We start from the raw sequence: 24,779 nt of genomic DNA, 5'->3' as shown, positions 1-24,779 counted from the left end.
TCATTCTGCCTTCAGTAACTAAGAGTCAAATCCTCTGTCATTTCTATATGCTACGCTAGCTGAAATGATGACTTTTTTTTTTCAGTTCTCCCAACCAAGTTCTTTACTTAGCAGTTTAAAAAAGGCAGTATGAAAAACTTACTTTATACAGAGACAAACACTGACAAGCAGGAGGAGCTAGTCTACAAAAGATTACCTGTTGCAAAGGCTTTGCCACATCCAGGATGTTCACACTGATACGGTCTGTCTCCTGTGTGTGACCTTTCATGCACCTGTCAAAACATCCAATACACTGACTTAATGAAATGTTGTATCTGATTACTTCAACGCAGAAACAGTTCATTCTCAAAGACCACATATTTTATTTCCTTTCCTAAGATTCACATGTGAGTATCTTCTTTTTAAACCAGTGATAAAAAAAAAAAAATATGGTAAGAATGTTTCCTCTAAAACTAAAGATGTCTCTTTCCAAGGTCTAACCTGATCCTTTCAGTTAGTTTTGCAAAAAACATTTCTGTAAATACACACAGAGTTGCCATCACGCAACTACATTAAAGACAGTACGCAAAAATGCCTCAGAGCCTACTCTCTATCTGATTTTTGACTCCACTGAGCACTTCTAATGATGATCTTATATTGCATGAAACCTCTACAGTAAGGACATCATTTTAACACGTGATCCATAGAGTCAATTACTCAGACTCAGGAGTGTTTTGTCAGAGACAAGGCAGCACTGCAAGGAGTTTACCTCATCAGCAAGTGATTATCTCAGCCTAAGCTGGAATGTGAACAGCTCTACACCCTTACTGTTTCAGTAATTCCTTAATTTAAAAAGAAAGGATGAGCATTAAGGAGTTGCCACCTGTAAAGAAAAGATGTTCCAGCTTTTCACTTTGAATGTTGGATTGTTTTGAAGAGTTAGACTTTGTATTATGATGGTAAAATCTTTCAAAAATTGGAAATGATCATGCATACACATAAGGTAGATAAAGCAAACACTGGATTTCAGAATTTCTGTGACATTGCTGGTAGAAACTATCTCAACAAGAGAATTCTTACATGCTGGCAATATAGGAGCCTAACATGATCCCACACCTGCATCTATCCAGAACACTAAGCAAAATCAGCTGAGCACCCAGGACAACGAATTATTGTAAAATAAATCCAATAAACATTTGACAAAACAGCACCATTGCAACTGGCCCTCTTAATTTCTGTTACTTTTAACTACATAAGCTGTCAAAAAACCCCATGTGTGCAAAGTAACAATGCTCATTTTACATCTCATCACCTTAAGATGGTGAGCTGTTGTGTACAGTTTTCCACAGCCATCATAATCACAGCGAAAGGCTTTCTCTCCACTCTGCTGAGATTTTGGAGTCACTCTTGTTCCATGTCCTTGCAAGACAATCTTAAGTTAAAAAAAAAAAAAATTAAAAACAAACAAAACCACAATGGATCAGAAAAATCACACACTTTATTTTGCTATCAAGCCAGAGCTGATTCTGACAGGTTTCTTTTGTCTCCCTTTGCTGTGCCATGTATTTCTTAGTCCTTAATAAATAAACTAAAAATAAATAAGTAAAAAGCATAAGTTCTGAAGAAAGGAAAAAGAGAAATTGTAAAACATATTTACTTGTAGCTAGCAAATTTAAATGCATGCATTAATTAGCCAAATAACAACAAAGACAAAATAATTTGAAATACAAGCCCAGTGGTATGATGACCAAATTAGTAGACAGAAGAGGCTTAGATTACATCTAAGGTGCTGGATCTGTTCCTATGGGAGATTAGCCATAAATCAGACCACCTTCAAAGGTAAGTTCATGCAAAGGCCAAACAATAACTAAATGCACTTATAATGAACACTTTTCAAAAATGAATGAAAGCATTTTGTACTTTGTTAGTGATGCATCTGTTTTGATCAAATTAATGGGAGCAATTTGAGCTAGGTTCTACTCTCCTTTCTGGCATGACACAACAGGAAAATATACAGAATAGCTTTGCGATGCAACTTAAGCCCCTTTTAAAGGCTTCTTTATACACTAATATGCAAGAAACATTCATACAGACTGAAGAAAGAGGCAGAAGCCCAAATGTAAAGATTTTGAGACAACTGTACACAAAGTAATAGAGACTATTTTAAAAGGTCTATCCTTCTTTTAAGCCACCCCCCTTTTCTTATGGATCTAATTCTATTCTGAATTGTCAAAAGAACATTTCACAGAATGGATGAGGTGGGCAGGCACCTCTGGAGATCTTCTTGTCCAACACCTCCCGCTCAAAGCAGGGTCAGCTGCAGCAGGTTGCTCACAGCAGTATCCAGATGGGTTCTGAGTATCTCTAAGGATGGAGACTCCTGAAGGCTGCTCCCAGCCTTCACATTCCCAACTAATTCTTCTTGGTAAGTACATGGTCCAGCAAAGCGTCTCACCTTGCCAGCTACTCAATAATCTGCTTTAGGTTGCCAGTTGCCATCCCTGAACTCCAGAAACCTCCTGGATTCATGTGCCCTGTTGTGATGCTCTTCCAGCAGATACTGAGGTGGTTAAAATTCCCCGTGAGGACCTGGGCCTGTGAACATGAGGCTTCTTCCAGTTGTCTGAGGAAGGCCACATCTTCTTCCTGATCAAGCACGCTGTAGCAGCCACCACACACCACCCACACTGGTCTGCCAGCTAATTCTGACCCATTGGCTCTTGGCTGGCTCATCACCCATCCCAAAGCAGAGCCCTGTGCAGTCCTGCTGTTCTCACATGAAGGGCAGCTGCCCCTCTTCTCCTTCCCCACCTGGCCTTATTAAAGAGTCTGTATCCATCCATCACAACATTCCAGTCATCTGAACAATCCCACCACATCTCCCTCATCCCAACGAGACCGTAGCCCTGCAACTGCGCATAGACCTCTAATTTCTCATTCAGATAGATCAGAAATTTGATTGAGAACAACTTTCCTACAGATTCTTCAGGGAGGATGCTCCCTGTTACCTTCAGTCTGTTCTTAAGACTAAAGATGCAATGTTGAATATGAAATTTTTAATCAACTGAAATGTACAACTCCACCACTTCAGAAAAGCTTCTCTGGAACCATGGAGAAACACATAACCTCCTGAATCAAGAAACCCATTACTAATACAATTGTTTAACCTATGATATCATGAATCATAGAGGTCACTTTAATACATTAAGGGTCATGAAGAAGCTGCTTGATTGAGCACCTGCACTTAAGCATTCATTTGTTTTTCTATCAGTAAACCTGCTGGTATTTCTTTGTTGTTTCAGCATATAAAAATACATATAGTTGCTAAGATCCGCTATAAAGCTGAAGTATGCCAAAGTTTAAAAGAAAATTAAAACAGTTCTATAATCAATGTGCTAATATCTGCAAGGAAATAACCAGACATAATTTTACCAATATTAAGACTGATACAAAGTGTGTGTATATGTGTGTGTGCGCGCGTGCGCAATAAAACAAACAGAAGACTTAGGAAAAAAATCAGTTGAACATCACGAGCATTTGTTTGTTCAAACAACTGTTGGCAGAAGTATGTGTTTCTTCACAATACATTAGTTGGTATGACTTGAGGATTATTAAGAATTCAGTTAGTATTATCATTCAACAAGGACGGATATAGTATTAAAATTACCATTCTTAGAAGAAATACACTCTAATTAAACTAAAAAATTCAGATGTTAAGAGGCACAAAATCAGAAGAACATAGCGAATAACACACCTTTATAATAATGCGAAACTTGTTGAGAGGAATTGTGTACTTCAAAATACTTCTAAATAGACAAAATTTTAAAAAAACTAATTTTAAAAGAAATCACCAATGCTCCTGAGATCAGACAGGCAACACAGGAGAACAAAGGTAATGAAGATATCGGATAAGATTTTTATATTGTATACATACAAACTTCAGTTGTATGATTCTGCTTTTATTATGAACAGATGGGTATGACAGGTTTGAAAGGAAATCGTCTGATATCCATTTGGGGACACGTAGTCTTTTGTTTTCACGTGTAGAAATCACAAAGAGGTTTTATGCTTTTTTCTTTGGTGAAAAACCTAACCACATGCAAGTTTGAATGACTAGTTAGCAGCACGACATCTGTTCTGTTCTTATGTTACCTGTGGACTTAAGTTTATAAATATACACTTATTTAATACTATGTCTAAATGTGAGATTATTTTATCCCAAGTAATATATTATTTCAGAATGAGTTACAAATAGGTATTTACTTAAATCAAGATATAAACATGATCAAGATTTTCACAGATAATTGATAGCTTTGGGACCCTTCAGTTGGCCACCTGAAGTCACCTTATAGGGGTCAGAATTTGAGACTAAGCCTCAATACCTTTTGAAATATCAGATCTTTTTTTGTTTGGAACATATAATGCTCCATAAGATTGGCACGTTTCCATATGGCATATGTGTTGCCATACATGTATAATATAAAACAACCTCCAGATTCAGTTTGTTTTGGGGCTGAGGCTGAAACCAAAAAGTAACTAGATACTGCTTACAGGTCATTTTGCTTAATAGGCTCTTACTTCCAGGTAAAACCAACCAAGATCTTATCTTACTCTTCCTTGAATTTTGCATTTTGTAGGAATTGTATCCCTATTCCAACCTTGTGTTGGAACCTTGATTTGCACACTTGATTTCATTTTATGGAATATATTCCAATACCATAAATAATGGATGTATTAGCTATTGTCTCCCTTCCCAGTCACGCTACACAGCCAACAGTGGGGTGTCTGCGGCTTTAAATTTTGTAGGACCTAGCTTTTTTTTTTTTTCTTCCGTTTGAACATGTAAGGGTAGAGGGAGTTTATTATTATTTTTGTTGTTGGTTGTAATTCTTTGAGGCCCAGAATATGTTTTGTTTTGTCTTTTCCTTTAATAAAATATATTATGATGACAAATACCATTCTCCTTACATAATTTTACGGATCCCAGGTAAAAAAAGCTTGAGACTTAATAAGTTGCATCTGTATTTTCCATTGTCCTTTGAACTTTTAAGTTAATATTTTCACATTGAAAAGGTTTCTATATTTCTGCATACTAACAATATGAATACAGAAAAAGAAATGGAAGTATTTTTCTGCTTCTTTAAGTGTTCACTAGCAGCAACACTCTTATCTACTGATTACTTACAAAACTCGCAATAAAAGTCAGGGACTCTAACAGGGCAAGTGGAATCAAAATAGTCACCAAAGAGAGAACAGCTCCAGACACATGCCTGGAATTGTCTCTCTTGAGAAGAAAGTAATTCATTAATTGAGTCAGCGTTCCTTCTGCCTCAAGGACTCTAAGAAGTGAGTTCACTCTCTGGAAAAGAACTTCTGAAATACTTACACCCTTACTGATGAAATACTCAGGTCAGCTTGAAAAATCTTAGAAATCCAACATAATATTTAATTACCTTTTAACAGAAAAAACCCAGAAAACAGTAAGTATTAGAAGATCTTTTTAAAATCCTGTGAAAGGATCTTGTACAAAGTGAGAAATAGGACCTATCTGTATAGGTTTGAGATCTAAAATTCCTGAAGGGTAGCAGCAGACCCTAGGTCATGGCTACACAGGACTACCTATCATGCACATTGCTGGGCAGAGAAGACAGAAGGAACAGATATATTTAATTATTTTGTTTTGGGCTACATACCTGCATTTTTTTATCTTGTTCATTTTCACCTATCATTCCTGTGCCACTAACACTGTCATTTCCATCGATAGACACCTGAAAAACAAAGTTGAAATGGGGTAAAACATTTACAGGTTATTTTTATTCATCTGAAAAACAAAGGGTTACAGACAGTTCCTGAGGGCTTATTATTTCATAGCTCTCTAGCTCCCTCTTGAAACATAGTTATCCTATAGTACATTAGCTTACATGAAAATAACCACTTGTAGCACCTGCATTATAGAATATGTAAAGTGAGCATCTCAAAGTTGTCTTAAAACAAGGTAGGAAAGACTGCAAGAACCAAGTATGTTAAATTAATAGACTGACAAAAGTATTAAAATGAACTAATAAATTTAACAATACTGAGTTTTGACCAAAAAAAAATGTTTACTTCTTTTGTAATAGGGATATATCTCTCACTCCCTGTTAAGCAGAATTTACTTGTTTCGAACAGCACAACTTCTTTGGGATCAAAATACCTAAGACAATGTGTTATATCTCAGTTCAAAATAATCAGATTACAACAGCTAAGCAAAGACTTATGTATTGCTCCATAGGTTTCTTTTTAAAAACAGCCTACAGGAGGAGAAAGGTATTGCTGCTTTCCAAGGAGCTTATAAAAATATTTGAAAGAGTATTAGATGTTAATTTGAAATTTTTATTTAAATAAAAATATAATTGCCCAGTTTAAAAAAAAAACCAACTCTCTCACATACATCAACTCAAAGAACAGCATATTATTAGTCACTGTAGAAAAAACTAATTTAAAGTATACTTTATGTAGTTTCCTATTGCTTAATTGCCTCTGTATTGAGCACAGGCATTCACAATACTCTGCATCCATTACACTCAAGGCTGAGATTGATGCACCTAAATCTAGTCTAAGTGATTTTATTCTTCTCTAAGATAGTTTGGCAGGAACCCTACTTCAGCTGGTAATGCTTATGCCCTTTCACTAAGGAGGTCACAGCACGCTCCTGAGAAAGTTAATGGTTGTGTAAAGTATCTTGCTCAAAGCAACAGCTACCAACATTTTGCTTGGAGACTCAAGGTGAACTTGTCCCGTAAGAGGTTTTCAGATTGTACTGTCTTTCTAAATCAGACGATTGTGAGCAATATACTTTTGGCAACTTTGAGCTAAAACAGTGAAGAGGAAAGTGCCCAAGCAGAGGCAAGTTTACATTACAGAGAGACTGCAATGAGAGTCTGCAAGCGGGTAATTCTTGTGTGGTTTTTTTTTTTAAAGGAAACAATAGCCATTTTGGGACCTTTTCCTGCAGAATTTTTGAAGGGAGGGGAGAGAACCTGCACAGAAGGGAGACTTGAATCACTTCATCCTGAACTTCCTCTTGTTGGTTGAGAAAGACGCTGCTGACATGAAAATAAAAGTTCATCAATACCACTGGAAACAAATGATCCAAACGGAATATGCGTGCATGTGTGTAGACATACACAAATCCCAGGAACTGTCCTTTTCCAGCAGCTGGCACGTCGCACGAAAATAGCTTATGGAAGAAAATCATGTTTTGTAACCTCTTCACAATTTCATTACATATCTTCTGACTTTATGTTCACTGAGAGCAATGATCTCTTTTCTCCTTGGTTGCTTTGGGAGGAAGGTGGTATTGACTTAGCCCAATGTTAAGAGGACTCTAGTTAAGTCTTTGCACGTGCTCTGGAAGATGTGGGAAGGTAGTACTATGCCTAAAGGAGAAGCAAGGGACAATGAAAAATGTACATGTTCCACCACTTCCAGTGAGCTTCTCTGTAGTCTTCTTGGATCTCTTTGCATGAACTCTCTGTAAGAGTTTCTACACTGATCTTGGGCAGCCTACTGATCTTTGCTATTTCTGCATGTTATGTAGAACAGGGGAACAGAGAAGAACCACCATTCTCCAAATCCGCCTTTAAAATTTTCTTCGCCCTTTTAAGTTTTGAAGAGAAAACCTTCAAAATTAACAAAAAAAAGCAAGGCACACAATTTTAAACCTCTTTTTTGCAGTATTGGGAGAATTCTGGAAGGATTCCAAGGAAGATCTTGGAGTTCCTCCTAAAAAACTGTCTTAGATTCTAAAGAAAGATTTAGTCTGCTTTCAATTAAGAACATAAGAACACCTATACTGAGTCAAACTAAAGGTCAATCTAGTACACCATTTTGTTTCCAACAGCAGCCAGCAGCAGATGCTAGAGAAGACTAAAGGAACAGGCTGAGTATACAATGATACATTCCCAGAAATATTCTCCCAACCTCCAAGCAATTTGTGGTTTAGTAACTTCCTGAACTAGAAGTCACGTGTTTCTACCTAATAGCCCTGAATACATGTTTCTTCTATGAATTTATCTAATTAGTCTTTCAATCCAGGGACATATTAGCATCCACAGTATCCTACAAGCAGTACCATGGCTTAACTTTGTGCTGTTTGAAAAAGTATTCTTCCCTTGTTCTTCTTGAACCTGTCACCTGAGAGTTTCATATAATGTTTCCCAGTTCTTAGACTGGTAAAGACAATGACAAGTCACTACTCTTCTTTGTGCCGCTTAGAATTTTATAAAATTCTATACACTTACCTTGTGTATTTCATATGTTTGGTCATCATTGTTGCCCCTTCCTCTACCTTTTTCAATGTTCCTATACCAGCTGCTATGAAAAGTATACATTGCTTCACTATGAAGCGTACACGGACACGGAGTAGAATCACAAAACCACATTTCTCCTTTTAAGAGAAAGACAGGGTTGTGACGATTGAGCTATTACTTGCTTTTGTACGTAAAACAGGTGCAAACTCACTTCTACTGACTTTCCCTGAGAGGTTCTAGCAGTACCTTTCAGAATAAGGTTCTGAGATGAAAGCTTAAAGAAAATAAATAGAATTTTTCCTAGACACACACAAGTACACTACAGAAAACAAATTTACATCACAGAATTAAACAACACATGTTGAGATAAATAGGACAAAAATGCAAATTTATTTGCACTTCTTCTGTTTCTTCTTCACCTTCTCAAAACAGAAACTTGTAACAAATTATGATTAATATAGCTCCTTGTTAAGAAGGACAAAGTTATGATTGATTTAAACCTAAATTAAATAGTAGCTAGGGAATGTGTAAAAGCTTGTCACTACAGCTCAGCTAACCTTGAATTACCTTTTATTTTATGAAATGTTAAGGCATAGCCAAACACAACACAATCTGACTGGCTCTCTTAGGATCTCTCAATTATAACAGACAGAAGCAAAATGGAAAGAAAAGTGTATAAGCCATTTAATTATCCTAACTGGCCTTCTCCCAGAATTTGACAACTCTCAGTGACGCTAGAGGACAGATTTCAAAATTTATTCTACTCCTTTTCCAGAGCAATACAAGCACTGATGGTAATCAACCAGCAACTGGGACACTGCTAAACTATAAAGTCATGGAAGTTGCACCACCCATTATTACACTTATATCATGCTTTACAGAAATCCAGTAAAGTGGACAACATGAATTTTGCGCATCATACTACATTTCATTATTGAAAGTATGGATCAAAGAAGTTTTTTCCAAACTCAGGAACTGTCTAATTGTCTATTTTACACTTCATACCACGCGTTGTAATTGCCCAGTACACAAGGCCCTACTCTTCCCAATGCAAGAAAAAAAAATAAAAATCCAGCAATAGTGCCTGAACAAGAATAATTTAACTTTCTCCTTCTTTCCAAACAGTGTCCTCTCAAGAGGTTCCTTTCGAATGCTATATTTTAGAGAAAATTATTATTTAGTTGCCTAAATCGCTTTCCAAATCAGTCTGACTCCACATCATTTCAGTGTTCAATCTTTTGTTCCTTTTATGGAACACTACACACTGAAGCTGCTCACGATAGTTAAGCACGGTCATGACAATTTGGTGTTCTCTCTTCTAAGAGTCCGAAGACTCTCTTAATTACCATTTTAATTCTTAAATCACAATTGGCTTTTGCTGCCAAATATCTTGTGATGCTACATTAAAACGTTATGGATAGGGAAAATGTCTTCCACCATACCTTAGCTGCATATTGCTCCAAAGCACTGATGGTATCTGGGTCAATGGCAGCATCTCCTGTATGAAGACCTGCCACTGTGCCATCAGCCTGAATGGCTAAAATGGTATCCGACTGTGGCATCTGCACCGTGTGGTGAATGTAGGCAGTAGTTCCATCCTCCAGCTGGACTGCTTGTAATGCACTCTGGTCGTAGCTGTCTGAGAAATAATATTATAAAGTGTTATGAAAGAAAGGGAATAGCAACGTCTGCATGTTACACGACAAACTACTGCTGTCTAGGAAATGTCTCCTGAAGTCATATATATGTATGAAATGTATGAGAAATATAACCACTAGCATATGAGAAACATAAACACTTAAAATATTATTATGAACAGCACTAATGAAATTTTTTCAAGAAAACACCTTCCATAACTTTATTTCTGCACACTTATAAAAGTGCAAAGCCAATTTTATATTGATCTAGCTTTATTTACAAAGGAAACCAGGAACACAAATATGCTTTCCATTTCGTATCCACTCATAATACAATGAAAATAATGTAACACCTGTACTGATGTCAATACTTATTTTAGAATTCTATTATTATTTTAGAATTCTGATCATTTTAAGAACAAAATCATGTAAATATGCAAAAGAAACACATAAAATACAGAGTGACTTTTAAGGAAGAAATTCTTTATTATATTCTCTCCTCTTAGTATTGTTGATTGTAGAATGTAATGCTTGTCACACTAGTTTAAAACAGACTTAAAATATCTACTTGTTCACTTTTTGCAGAGAAGTAGTACTATTTCCAGGACTAGTGTAATCATCTTCTGCAGAAATCTCAGTTATCATTTAAAATAAATACGTTTGCATTCTTAAATGTCAGCTGTCACATTTTCTGCCCTACTACCTCATGGCAAAATCATCACTGGCATGATCTTCAAAATTTAAGTCAATCTCTACATTCTTTAGCTCAAGAGGGATTGACTGATTGATTCTTACCTGCTTTCTCTTCTCATTTACACATGCAATTATTGCTGAAATCTGTATAAGGGCTTACATTCTCTACTAACATGACATACTTACTTTAATGTGCTCCTGGGCTAAAAAAAACTGAAATACGCTGGTTTTGATTCTGTTTGTAACTGTTATATGAGGCCCAAATAAGGAACTGAACCAGTCTCATTTCAACAATTTCCAGATGTCACAAAGTAAAAGCAACAGGTAATCTACATTGGGAATCACACTAAATGACGTCATAGTCTAAAAAGAGTACCATACTTTATACTGCTGAAGTTCTGTTGAACTCTAATGTAATAAATCACACTTAAAAAAGAAATTACCTTTCGAGGTGTGATGAATAAATGCTGTAGTTCCATCTTCGAGCTGAACCGCTTGTCCATCTTCCAGACGCAAGCTGTCCCCTGTTCAGAAGAAAGAATTACAACGCTTCAACAATAGTTTGAAAAATACATTAGTTAGAAAGATTAAACACTAAATACCTAGGCTTACAAAATACCTAGGATCTCTTCAAAACTGTTTCCATTAAAATAAGAAATCAAGCTATTATACTGAGTGTTAATTACTTAATATCGACATTTATCATTAATACATTATTTTAGAATATATTTCTTGTATTACTACACTTACTGCTTTTAGGCATGGGTACATGTTGAACATAAGCAGCAGAACCATCTTCTAATTGAATCACTTGGCCATCCATTAATTTACCATCTGAAATATACAATTAGAATTCTTAAAAAATATTCTGTATGACACATCACAGTTTAAACACACAGTTGATACTTTCTCAATTAAAATATCAATAAAATATCACTGAGAAATAATGTTTGGTAAAGAGTAAGCACAGTATGACTATACAGAGGTTTTAATATTCTGGGGTAAAAAAATGGAAAAGGCCTGATGTCCTATCCAGTAGGAAGAATGTTGATATTTGGGGTTGAAGCATAGAGATCATCTCACTTTTGTTTGACTTATGCTTTGCATTTGATACTTGCATCTTATTAGTAGAAGAAATAAATATTTGTTTTATAGGTATTACTGTAATACCTGTAATTCCCAGCTGGAATTGGAACTTCATGAACATTGTACAGATTTTGCCTGACTTTACAATCCAAAGGGGTTCACAATCCAAAGACAGGGTTAAAAAGGGCAATACAATTTCAATATCAATCAACTTCTAGTCATTTACCTACCTTTAGAATTGTGCTGTATGTAAGCAGTGGAGCCATCAGCAAGAGTAACTGCTTGCAAACTTACACCTTCCATGTTTTCTAAGTTGTCACCATCTAGCAAGGAAAACAAGTTCACATTCACTATTACCAGCATCAAACCCCCAAAATCACAACTTAACCACCTCCATGAACGATTACAACCCCTTAAAGCATAATGATTTCAGAAATAATAATAGGATATAGTTCTTACTTGCTTTCTGGTTTTTGAGCCTTGAACATATGCTATGGTCATATGTTCAAGATTTTGCTCTGTAAACGTGACAGCTAGAATGTTATTTTCCTTAACTAAAAAAAAGTTACAATGTCACTGAATAAATAACTACAAAGCTGAGGTTATAGGAGAAATATTAAGTCATGAATGTCAACAGTGAAATAATGATATATATTACTTGTATTGATAATTTTGTTTTGTACACTACTACCTGTCATTATTATACACAAATCTATCTACAGTAAAACACAGATTTAGGAAAAAGTTTTTAATCATGTAAAATTGTAACGAAGCTGTCAGAAAACATCAAGTTCAAACCAATCCTAGATCACCAATCTATTTAAAACTCCACTTATTTAATACATACTTAGATATAAACTGAAGTTACAAAGTATAAAACAGTAAAACTATAGCGAGAATAAAGTCAGATTTTATATTTCCTATTTTGGCACATTTACACTCGTATTACCTTTACCTTAATTAAGAGATCATTTCCTTTCAGAATTAAATTAGTGAACTTAATCATTCTCACTTAACTAAGAATAATTTCCATTAGATTTTTCATTTAGAATACACTACGTGAGTTTTAGAGTTTTATCTAAATTACAAACAGAAAAGACACAATAATGTAGAGATATTTTAACCTGAAGGTTCACCTTGCACAGCCACAGCTTCTGTTAGACAAAGAGTCACATGCTGGGCCTCCATTCCTCCTCCAGAAAATTCAGTCATTCCCTGAGAGTCTCGATTTATCTGAGCTAATAACATTGTCTACCTAGAAAGAAAGTATTCACAAAACACAGACAGAAAATTTAAAACACAGAACCAGAACGAGTTAAAGACAATCCAAGTTTAATTAGATTTTTATACAGCTGATACAAATATTTTGTTACCTTCCATATAAAGAAGATGCAATGAATGAAATGACTTACCTGGAAAATACTCCAGAGGAAAAAAAGTTGTTTGAAATAGCTAAATGTTATTACCTCAATTAACTAAGCTGTTAAGAACTTCAGGTAGCAGTTACTAAACTGAAGTGCATCAATCACATTTAGATTTCAGTTAAATATGAATTATTCAACCAATGTATAAAGAATAATGGTGGTGATGATGGTATAAGTAATGATATCTTTTTGTCCCCAGAATTAAAATAAAGCTGACAATTCACCCACAGTCACCCACGACAATAGCAGGGCTTTAACTATATAAATTAAACATCTCTCTGGTGCCAGCAGGAGGTTTAGAATCTATCACACACTGGGAAATACAGACTTCATTAGTAGGTCTGACTGAATGATCCAACTATTTCCCTAAACTTTCCCGGAAGGTTTCTATTTAAAAAAAAAAAAAAAAAAAACCAAACCAAAAACCCAAACCAAACCAACAAAGAATTAAAAAAAATCCCTCCTAATAAAGTATCTCATGATAAAATGTATTAATAAGACAACAGGATAGTGATTAGTGAGCAACAGTCACAACTCTGCATGTATCTCATAGAACCAGATACAGCCATCCCTTTGGATACTAATTTTTTACCCAGGCATGTTTCAATATGGGAGATTAAGTCTACTGAATCTGAAAGGCTATTACTAATTTTCAGTATTACTAGATTAAGAAGCTATAAAGGAAATATATAACATTGCATTCTACTAACTCAGATGTTGGCTTTTACCACAGGAAAAAAAACAAAGACAAACAAACAAAACAACCAAAAAAGAGTCACGGAGTGCTGCAAGACCTTTAGTTAATGTAACATACACTTAGATGTGGATGAAAGGAAAAAATAATATACGTGTATATATATATCACATAGAATTGCAATCTAAGCTACACAGCATTAAAGCAACTTTCCCCCCACCCCAATCTTTTTGATAGTCAAGAGTTTTTCTTACAATAAGAAGCAGTTAGATAATCTCACAAAAAGGTTACAGATAAACAATCAAAGCTTTTAATCTTAGTATGGTTCTATGACCTGCTGTTTTACAGTTCAAGGCTGAGAAGAATAATCTAGGTTTTCTTAATTTACTTATGATTACATTTCTAAATAACTAAACTCTTTTTACCTCTACAATCCAGAAATCTGCCCTTGAATGAGCAACTCATCAACGGTCCGAAGACCGCTGAGAAACTCGTGCTTATGTCAAAACTAAAGAATAACAAGAGCAAACTAGACCATTTAGGTACTCCAGCATGCCTGCAGTATTTAAAAGGTTTGGTACGCTAATTTAGTAGTTGAAAATTATACCAGAGTAATATTTTCCAAATACATCCAAGTGACTTTGAACCACACACTATTTCCTAGAGAGGCAGGCAGCTACCTAGGTTTCTTAGTCTCAGCAGAGAAAAAGCCAACCCATACCCAGCTGCTGCAGCTCTGCTGCTTTTGCTGTCTGAAACACTTTAACCCAAGTGCTGTGCACAAAGCAAATGTGTTGCTACGGTCCAAGTCCCACTAACTTTTAATGTGATATTACACCAAGTACCCATATTACCTCCTGAAAATGGACCTGGAGTCTAAATCACCTTGGCATGTATGAGAATATTATTGACAGTTTGGTTAACTGTTAAGAGCCCAGTTAACGGACTAGACACAGTTTAATAAAGAAAGCAGAACAGGTAGCTTTAGGAAGGTTTTAAACCTCCTGTAATAAAGCAATTTTTTTCATGCGCTACATTGAAAATCATATAAGGAAAAAAACACTGCTAATGATCAGTTCACAATTCAGTGAGAAATATGCCCTCCAAGATTAAAATCCTATATAATATCTATCTATCTGGAACATTAAGGAGATTAATTTATAAGCCTGTAATAGAGAATTTGAACCTTGAAGAACTCTGAGCATCAAAAAGAAGATACAGTTAAAATAGAAACCAAAATATAATTCAAAAGAGATATGAGAGATTTTTTAACACCCAAGGGAAGATGGGCAGTTCTTGTTCCCAGCATCCTTTTCAAGAAAAGAAGCTTTTATAGAAAATGAGGTCTCTAAAAGAGATGTAATACAACAGAAAAAGAGCCAGTGCAGAGAAGCCATCCAGACTAAATTGCGTTTATACTAGATGTTTCTGAAGAAAATGGAATAGCTAAGTTCTTTTGGATACTATAATCTAAGGGACAAGGAATTGTATGAGGACATAAGAGATCCTGAGCTCAACTCCTTCCTCTACCATCTCCATGTTAGTGACTTTGGACTAGTAACTTCTTTCCCTATTACTCATTTATCTCCCCTATCTCAAAATAGGACAAAACGCTTACTTAGAAAGTGCTTTGCTCATAAACCAAAAATAGGACAACATGCTGTAGCCACAGCATCAGCTTAAACGAGCACTGAAGTGGCCCTATGCTCAGTGTTCGCATACTGTACAGCAAATAAGATCAGAAAACTGACGCAGTTAAAAAAATAAACTAGCACCAAAAAAAGTTTTATTCCAGACCAGTTTGCAAGGACTGCTTCTCCAGAGGTACTGCCAGCTTGTAGCAAGTTCAATTAAGTAATTATGGTATTAGATGCTAGTGGTGCACAGAGGTTGTCTTGTCTTCTTAACTGCTAACAGTGTTCTGTACTGTCAATATTTTCCATTCACTCAATTTTCAGGACGCCTCATGGAAGGAGGTTGCAAAGCAGCTAGACCATTTCACACACTGGAGAAGAAAGGCTACACAACCACTGGTTTTCACTAGAACCATATTCTGAAACAATTTCAGCAGGGGCTGCACCACAAAGGCCTTTCAGGTCTACTTTAGAGTATCCCTTCTCTTAGACAAAGTATCTTTTAAGAAGCCCCCAGCATCTTTAATATATTATCTGCCTTTAAAATAGAATAATGTCCTTCCTCCAGAGCTTATACTTCTCTCAATTTTGGGGAAGTAGAGAGGAAGCTAGTCAATGCAGACAACTGTGAAGTCCTGAAAGAGTCAGAGCGGAACCAATTGCTTAAAGGGTCAACGGCTATTTTGGAAGGAAAAGAAATCTAATGCAAGATAAATTCAAGGGCCAAAGGAGCAAAAGTATTTGTTTAAATTATTCTACAGTGTTTGTTATTGTAGTGTGGCTGATTAATAGTTATCACACACTGGAAAAAAAAAAAAAAAAAAAAAAAGAGAGAGTGAACTGCTGCACACAGCAGAACAACGTTCACTACTTTCCCCTATTCCAGATGATCTGGACGATCAATGTGCTGTAACTTACACAGACTGTGTTGCTGTTTTCTCCCAATTCCAACTCCTTTAAAATTATCCCTTCCAATATATCCTCTTCCCAATCCTCTGTCCTTCCACTAGCTTTGTATCCCCAGTGCCATCCCTTCTCCTTGAAGTACCAGCTTCCTTCTTCAGCCAGTCCTATCATGGTACCAAATTACCAGCACGTCCCTCTTCCCAAATATAATCCCATCCTTGTCAAAATAATCTAAAAATATGCCAACGTCCACACGAATTCCCTCTGCAACTAGTCCCCAAGTCTTCTCTTACTTCTGGCCTGCTCTACGTGTCCATCTCACCATTGTCTATCACCCTCCTGCCTCTTTGTTTCAAGACAGTTCATGTTCAGACCCATCTTAGAAGTACATCCCCTGTAATGGAGGTTGTAGCACTGGAACCCTCCCAAACACCAAAACCCCAGCTTTCACTCACTCTTTGGTGATGCAGCAGTTTTGCTCTGTTACTCTGTTGTGCAGGGAGGCATAGCCTCAGCCAAAAGTAGATGTGCTCCTCACTTTCAGCCTCTCTTCTTCCTCCCCAGTGGAGAAGACAGGCTAACCAGACAGGCCTACAAGCTCTGAGGAAAAGGATAGGGAGAGAACTAAAGGAGATGTAAAACTGGCCTATGTTGTAGAGAAATAGGTCAGGCTATCACAGAGATATTGCTGCTACAGTGTTACTGCCCGCTGCCCAAGAGTGGTCAAATACAGGAACAGATTGCCAAGAAAGGTTATGGACTCTCCATCCTTGGAGGTGTTCAACACTCATCTTGACACAGCCCTGGGTAACCCAGCTTAATCAGACCCACCTTGATTGGGGCTGGACTAGATAACTTCCGGAGGTCCCTTCCAACTTAAACTGTTCTATGATATCTAATCATTTTGATACTGCATATACTTAAACCAGTATCACCATGGTGTTGGAACATTGTTCATCCTGCAAATATAGTCTCCTATCGTATTTTTATTCATTTGCCTTGGTTTTTTGAAACCAGTCCGTTTTCATCAAACTCAAGTCTCTTCCCTTACCTCAGCTTTAGTCACTCTCTTCCTCCACTTTTCTGCTGGCTTGTATGTTGCCTTCTCCTCAGCTTCCAGCAAATTTGTCTTCATCCTTCTTCCAATCCGAATCTCACCAGCTTCTTTCCCTAATCCACCTCATTGCTTTTATTTATGTGCACTTGCATCACTAAGCTTTTTCTTTAAACCTCCTGTCTGCCAGGAATTTTGTCAGCAAGAACCTGGGAGAGAATGATTTCCTTTACCCACTTCATATATTGCACCTCGTTAGTCAAAAAGCAGCTGAAAGCATCCATTTTTAGAAAAATACATGAACCCTGGGGTGGGACCTGCACGGCTGCTCAACAAGATTGATGCACGTGTATTCTGCTTAATCTCAAGAGCTGTCCTACAGAAAAGACAAGTACAGGCTTAGTCATGAGGTACTCACTGAAGTGAAAACTTGAGACTTGACTTTGTGAACTCTTGCAAACCTTCACAGATCATACGCAAGTTGCAATTTTCAAAGGCATGTTAATGATGATGTTTGGGAAGACTTTCACAAGGACAGTAATGCATATTGCATTCCTGAAATGATTAGTCACTGAACTACTCCTATGGTATTCATGCAGAGAAAATCTTACCATTCTTTAAGATGGTTAAAATACTTCCCACAAAAAAATCAGCCCGAGACAGAAAACAATTAGACTGAAAAATCTCTGAACTGAAAACAGTGCCTGATAGAAGGAAGCAACGGCCAGTCGCAAGAAGTGATGCTGAAACAAGTCTCGCACTGTTAGTTACAAAGCAAAAGCAGTGAGTTAGTGATGCGCATTGCTGATTTTATTATGCTTTTTTACAAAAGCTGCAAAAGCAATGTAAACCCCCAGTGTAACATTGATAGATAAAATATGCCATCTAGCAGGGCACATAGGGGCAAGTTTTTATTAAAATAAAATAAATAAAAAAAAAAAATCAAACTACCCCTCCCAAATTCTCTGAACAGAAAAAACTGTGAACTCAAGTATGCTTTAAATTCTCAACACTCAGCAACCAGAGGGATCCAGGGGTGCGGGGGGAAAGGGAAGAGAGAAGCTGGTTAAAAATAAAGGCTTTTTCATTAAGACTTCATGAAGTTGTCTATCCAGAGAGCACCTCCTGTGTGTTTCCCTCCACTAATACTCAAACAAATAGAATCTTTTGGATGCTGTCATTTGTTTTGGAGAAAAGATGCAATGTTAAAAGAGAAGTTTTAATGTAAACTCAATCCAACTGGAAACAGGCATCTCTGCTGAAAACTAGGAATTGAAGAACCAAGAAACAGCAGGTGGGATTTAGGCAGCTGAAAAGCAAAGTGAGAGCTGGTAGAGGGCATGCTGCCATGGAGCAGAAAGTGGGTTTGGGGCACTTGGGAACTCTGGCAGCTGAGAGGACAGCATGAGGAGACCCCATGTAGCAAATGTGGCAAATAACAGCTGGAAAATAGCAGGAATTTGCCATTTAAAGAATGACTACACCACTGTATTGCCAGACAAAGGAAAAAACCTGCAGTGACAGTAACAGAAACTCCTTAGAGAAAAAAAAAGATGATGCTTAGAGGATGATTACCAGGAATAAAGTTTGTAATAGCAGTCATGGAAGAAAACTTATGGTTATAAAATGCAATCTAGAATGTGCAGGAAGAAAAGAACTGGGAAGGAAAGACAGGAAAAAAAGCTACTCCAGACATTCAGCAGCCTTGTGACTGTTCACCCTCCTTGTGCAGGCAGCACTGAGAAGTTTGAAATAATATCAATTTCTTTAATTTGAAAAGAAACATCACTTTTATTTTTAATACACTTCTAGATAATGTACAAAACCATTGTAATTTTATAAAACTTATAAAAACAACAAATAAAAACCAATCCAGAAAAGTAAAATGGCAAATGATACAACCCCACAATACCGAAACTTTCATTAAGGAATTTTAGGGAACTGCATTCTCACATTTGATGAAGCTGGATCCCAAAACCAGTTCAAGTATGTCAGCACAGTAACATAATTAAGGTTTTTCTGAATTAAATACTGGTTGCATTAAGGTCCTTAACAACTGATATGATTGCAAATATCAGTAATTTCCCCAAACTAGTCCGATTAACAAACATTTGTGAAAAATCAAAATTAGTACCTACAATTGACATTCTGGTTAAATAAACTTCAACTGATAATTAATATGCATTACAGATTTCTGGGCCTCAGTGCAAAAAATGACTGACATAGACTGAAAAACTGACTAGTCCAGACAAAGTTTTTTTTAGAGGACCCAAGTGTATAGCTTACTAATTACATAAAGTCATTTGACAGCTGTAAGCTCAGAGATAAAAACATGGCAGAACTAAGGTTCTCCAAAATCTTACTTCTGTTCTCATGTGTACCTGTATGATAATCTTTTCCAGTATTGCACTAGAAATCTGTAGCAGAATCAAAAATGAAATCTAGATCCTTTGGATGCTTCGATGGAATGATTCAATAGATGAGGCATGGATTTCTTTCTTCATCAACAGCCCTTACCTTTTTCAGTATTTTACCATTGCACTGAAACACTGATTTCATGCTATAATCTGTCAGATTGAGTTTTACTGAATAAACATAAACTACTTAATGTTAGGCATTTCTAAATTTCTACGTGTTTTCCCCTATAATCTTAAGTTCTTTTACTGCATTTTTTTCAGTCTCTTGTCAAGGCAAACGAACATAATTAAACAGCAATTTCCACCACAGTAATCACCCACTGTATAAAATGGAAACAAGGCTGAAATACAGAACAAAAACCTCTACTAAAGAATCTCGTACCAATAGCTGGATTCAGATAGAGGGGTAAGATATGCAATTTAATAGCAAAATACACAATTATTTTCTAGATAGTGAAGAAGTGTTGTGAATTATGAATCACGGGCTCTAACCCTGGCCCTGGAGAAGAACTTAATCAAGACTGACAGCACTGGCAACTGCATAGGCATGATGTATACACTCCGAGCGGCAGCACAGCTAACTGGGACTCATGTTGCCCAAAGCAGAAGTTTGCAGTCAAACTCAAGGCTCCTTTTTACTCTTTTTGCAGTATTTCAACCTTTCTGTTCCACCAGAGATACATCCCAATTATAATGCAGTTCAAGACTAATTCACTGCCAGAGAGTTTGGTATCTCTTCAGAAATAACATATACATGCAAGACCAAATTTATCACTGCCACAACCAAGCACAACTCTTCTGACTTCAGTGTGAGCAGCGAGAACCACATTTAGCCTCACATAATTGCTTTATGTTCCAGCAGTCTTTTTCCCCCTCAAAGTCATCACCATATATTGTTTACATCATGAATCCCGTCTACAAATCGTGAATGTTAAAAGTATTGTCAGATGCTTGCATTTTATAAAAAAAAAAAATTGGATTAACCAGTGCAAATAAAGAATGTTTACAAATCCTTACTCTAATATTACGAGATTATGCGTATGTGTCCAATCTCACACTGTGGGAGTGCTAAGGATGCTACGATTTTCAAATGTATGGCCCGCAGGCAGATCAGAAAGCCACCCACCAAGAAGTCCTACACGTGTGGAGAAGACTCAGGTTGATCCCAAATACGACTGCTAACTTCACATGTTTCTTGAACATATTAGAGAAGAAATTACTAGTTAATCCACGGAGGTCAGAATAGTTCCATCAGTATATTAACTGTCAGCAGTGCAGACAGAAAGCTAATTAAACTCATGCTGCAGCTCTGGGACAAGCACCTCACCAGCAAATGCTTAGTTCAATGATCACATTTGCCTTGGGTGGCACTATTACAAGAGCACTGCTTCTAAGTAACTACCCCAATGACCAGCACAGCTTCCTGAGCCAGAGATTTGAAACAGGTTTGGGAATCTTCCAAGAGATCCAATTCCAAAAATCCTGCACGGAAGGTAACAAGCAATTGAGATCCATACAGCACTGTTTGCAGAAGTACAGAAACCAGGATTCTGAAAGCTTTATTAAAGTACAAAAAAAGTATACTAATGCACCTGGTCAATGATCAATGCACTAATGAAACAGGGCCATACAATCTGTACCAAAACATCAAATTCAAATATGACTGAAAACACCTATGCATCATTCCGAATACTTGTGTGCATGCATAGAAGGGCTTGCAGGTGTACTGTGACAGGAACAATGTAAATCACCTACCAAAACAAGTCAGCAAGTTTCTCTCAACTCAGATGGTATTCTTTGCTCAAAGTTAAGACACATTTCTTCTCTCATGGCCAAACTTGTATTATCAATGCTCAGGCATACCTTCTTTTCTAAAAAAAACAAAAACAAAAACAAAACAACAAAAAAACACAAACCAAAAACCAAAAAATATTTCTTTATTGCAGACTGACTGGTAATAAATTATTTTTAATAGTCAAAAAAGTAAAAATAAATAATTTTGATGTGCATGCTCAGAAACTGGATGTTGGGCCTGAGATCAGAAAAAATCTGAACCTATGGTAGGTCATCTGATTTTGTGTTTTGTACTTGAAAAACTTAGAATGTGATTAACAAAGCTGAAAAAAAAACCCAAACCCTTTAAGTAATTTTTCAGCACACATTAGTGAGATAAAGCACTAGATTTCATTCCAAGTGGATTTTCCCCCTGGAAGTCACAAAGTGAGAAACAGACTTAAAGCACTTAACCAACGAACCTATGTGTTTTTAAAACTACTGGCTTTGGGGGTTTGTTTTTTACCATCAAGCACATCTACACAAAATACTGGCTATATAAAGAAGGCATCCAGATGATGCATGTCAGAATTGTATTCAAATTACTCCTAGAAATGACCAGTAATGCCCATCTGCAGTGAAAATAAAATAAAAAAAAAAAAAAGATACAGTTAACTTCTGAAGCACTTCAGGAAGCTACTTAATCCTTATATCATAAAACCTCCAGTTATATCAGTGAGTGGTTTAAATAAAACAAGGAACATTTGGTGAACAGGTGAATACTTAAGGGCTAAAAATCTAAAAGAAATTAAGACTAACTATTTCTATCAATGTTTTACTTCGTGTCAAACAGACTTCTAACTCTCTTAATTGTCAAGAAATCACAAGTGTGTCTAATTTACATCACCAAAACAATTAATCCTGTGCCCCTTCAAATCCTGCAAATCCACTGAGACTGCCAACAAAACAGGGAATTTTGAGCAGGTTGGTTTGTGTGGTTATGAGTTAATTAGTAATCTGATAACTACATTACAGATGTATCAGTATTAGCCATGACAGTTAACAGCAGTGTTTTAGTCTGTGCTTGTATTTCAGGAACTAAACGGACAGCCTACTGAATTGCCAACCTCTACCCTGAATTACAAAAAAACAGATTACAAATTTAAACTGAAAAACAGTACATCTAAATATATTCTAAGAAACTCTGTGTAATACCATGTTAGCTCAGTATGAATATACTTAAGATATGGGCAACACCAACTAACTTGCAAATACAGACCCATCTTCCAATTCTAGAGAAGTCTGTCATCAGAAATGAAGACCAAGAGCATTAAGCAGATAACGGAATTTTCCCCTCAAGAAGTGTATACAAAGGAAAACATTCAGCAGACAATAAAATACAGATCGAGGGAAGCATTAAGTAGTTGTAACTCTGATATCAACTTTGAATATTGCAGAATTTGCTGGAACTGTAAATTCCCTTCAAAACTGAGAACTTCATTTATTTAACAAGTGTTATCTTGGTGGAGCAAAGTACAATCCCACTATACAATTAAAAAAGCTGCGTAACCCAGAAAATTTTAGCAGACTAAGTCACTGGAAGCACTCACTAATTTAGTTCAATTCCATTTTTGAGTAACCGATCAACAATTCCTGGTGCGCAGAGCACAGAGTGAGAGGACCAAAACCATATTCCCCTTAATACAACTAAGGGCCGATCAAGTTACAGACTTAAGGTACAGGCAGAACCCCATAAACCCCATTACGCCATGATGGGTCGTAAGGCTTCCTTCCTCTCCTCCCCCAGAAACATGGTGTCCATGGACAGGCACCTCCCTCAGATTCCTCACTCCATCCTCAGAACAATACCTAAGCACACCTCTATTTACAGGAACTTGCATTTCAGAGCTGAATTCTCAGATTCCAGAAGAGGATCCATCTGGTAGGATCACGATCTATCTTAGGGATCCATAAGCTAAGCAGAAACCTTCCTTCAATCTTTCGGGATCTTTTGTGGCACAAGGCACAGGAACAGGCTACCCAATTCATGCTCTCTTCACCAGGTGCACCAATTTCCTTGCAGCACAGAAGAGATGAAAAAATACCTGCCCACCTATTAATGCAGAAAGAGCAGAACGCATGCTGTTGAGCTGTAGAAACGTGCAAGGGATGTGACAATACAGGAAAAAAGCCAGTGGCAAGGAAAGGCAAACAAAGGTTGGCCTGGGATGCTACGGTATGTACATACACGTCAGAGCCAGCAGGAGTTACAAAAGACAGCATGGGAAGCAGAAATCATGGAGATGATCAAGGAAGAGGGTACAACTCAAAATGCAGACGGGAAAAGAGCAATGAAGGAATTGGTCTACAAGAGCACCGAGACAAGTTAGATCTTCCTCGTGAGTATTTGCATTCTGTGCATTGCAATGCCTGAAACTGGAAGAATTGCCCTGATTATCGGGAATGTGCTGTTCACTTTGTGTGTGGAAACTCATCCAAATTCAGCTGAGCCCTATGCTTTGGAAAACAAATAGTTTCACACCCGCCAGCTAAAGACTCCTCAAAATTTAGTAACAGTGTTTCTCAAAGACTCCACCTATGCTGAGCATGTTTTAACGCAAAACTCTTAAGGCCAAGACTTACATGCAACAGCAAGGAAGGATCAACATCCCACACTCTAAATGAAGCTCAATTACATTGTAAGAGAAGCAACCCAGTTCAAAACTGCTGTCTTTTTAGCTTTATTTTAAAACAAACCCCATACATTTTATTAAGGCCAATACATAAGTGTGCAAGAATACACACACACACACACGATGTTTTAAGGAATGCCCAGAAAAGATGGTGTCCAGGGAGAGACCATTACGACCACGAAGCTTAAGCTGAGGCACCCTCGGCACATCCAAGAGAAGCGCGGGGGAGAAGGCAGCCCGCAGGCAGCCGGCGCGCCAGCAGCACAGCTGTGAGCGGGCACGGCGGCGGCAGCGGCCGCCTGCTGCTTAGTCCTGCTCGCTGCTCAACCTCCCACCAATTCCCTTCTCCTGCATAGTACGGGACAGCAAAACGCGGGCCAGCAGCAGTCTGCTGAGCTGAAACAGTACATCATTTGAGATATTCTCCAGACAAGAACAGATCTACTACCTAATTTTGGCACCCATTACCAGGAAATATTCATCACTTTATTATTGCTG

At 37.1% G+C, this 24,779-nt stretch overlaps 1 protein-coding gene across 12 annotated transcripts in view; it reads right to left on the bottom strand.

Annotated features, from left to right (window-relative positions):
- ZNF143 (zinc finger protein 143) overlaps positions 1-24,779 on the bottom strand; it is a 43,943-nt gene that overhangs the window by 17,058 nt on the left and 2,106 nt on the right. For 3 of the 12 annotated variants that reach the window (XR_014228707.1, XM_082316948.1, XM_082316941.1), the window contains exons 2-9: positions 12,811-12,941; positions 11,917-12,009; positions 11,351-11,434; positions 11,044-11,124; positions 9,713-9,909; positions 5,673-5,747; positions 1,292-1,411; positions 197-272 (exon numbers count right to left, since the gene is read on the bottom strand). Coding sequence is in view for 11 of the 12 variants with exons in the window: in XM_082316948.1 (XP_082173074.1) it covers positions 197-272; positions 1,292-1,411; positions 5,673-5,747; positions 9,713-9,909; positions 11,044-11,124; positions 11,351-11,434; positions 11,917-12,009; positions 12,811-12,934 (850 nt within the window). In the remaining variant the exon portion in view is untranslated. Of the gene's footprint in view, positions 1-196; positions 273-1,291; positions 1,412-5,672; positions 5,748-9,712; positions 9,910-11,043; positions 11,125-11,350; positions 11,435-11,916; positions 12,010-12,810; positions 12,942-16,799; positions 16,945-17,395; positions 17,608-21,570; positions 21,687-24,779 lie in introns of all 12 variants that reach the window. The other 9 variants (XM_082316945.1, XM_082316947.1, XM_082316950.1 and 6 more) reach the window with 9 other exon arrangements.

The sequence above is a fragment of the Platalea leucorodia genome, assembly GCF_965183815.1.
Source record: "Platalea leucorodia genome assembly, chromosome: 7".
Lineage (NCBI taxonomy): Eukaryota > Metazoa > Chordata > Aves > Pelecaniformes > Threskiornithidae > Platalea > Platalea leucorodia.
The sequence above is the reverse complement of the archived record's forward strand: the minus strand, read 5'-3'. Positions and strand labels throughout refer to the sequence as shown.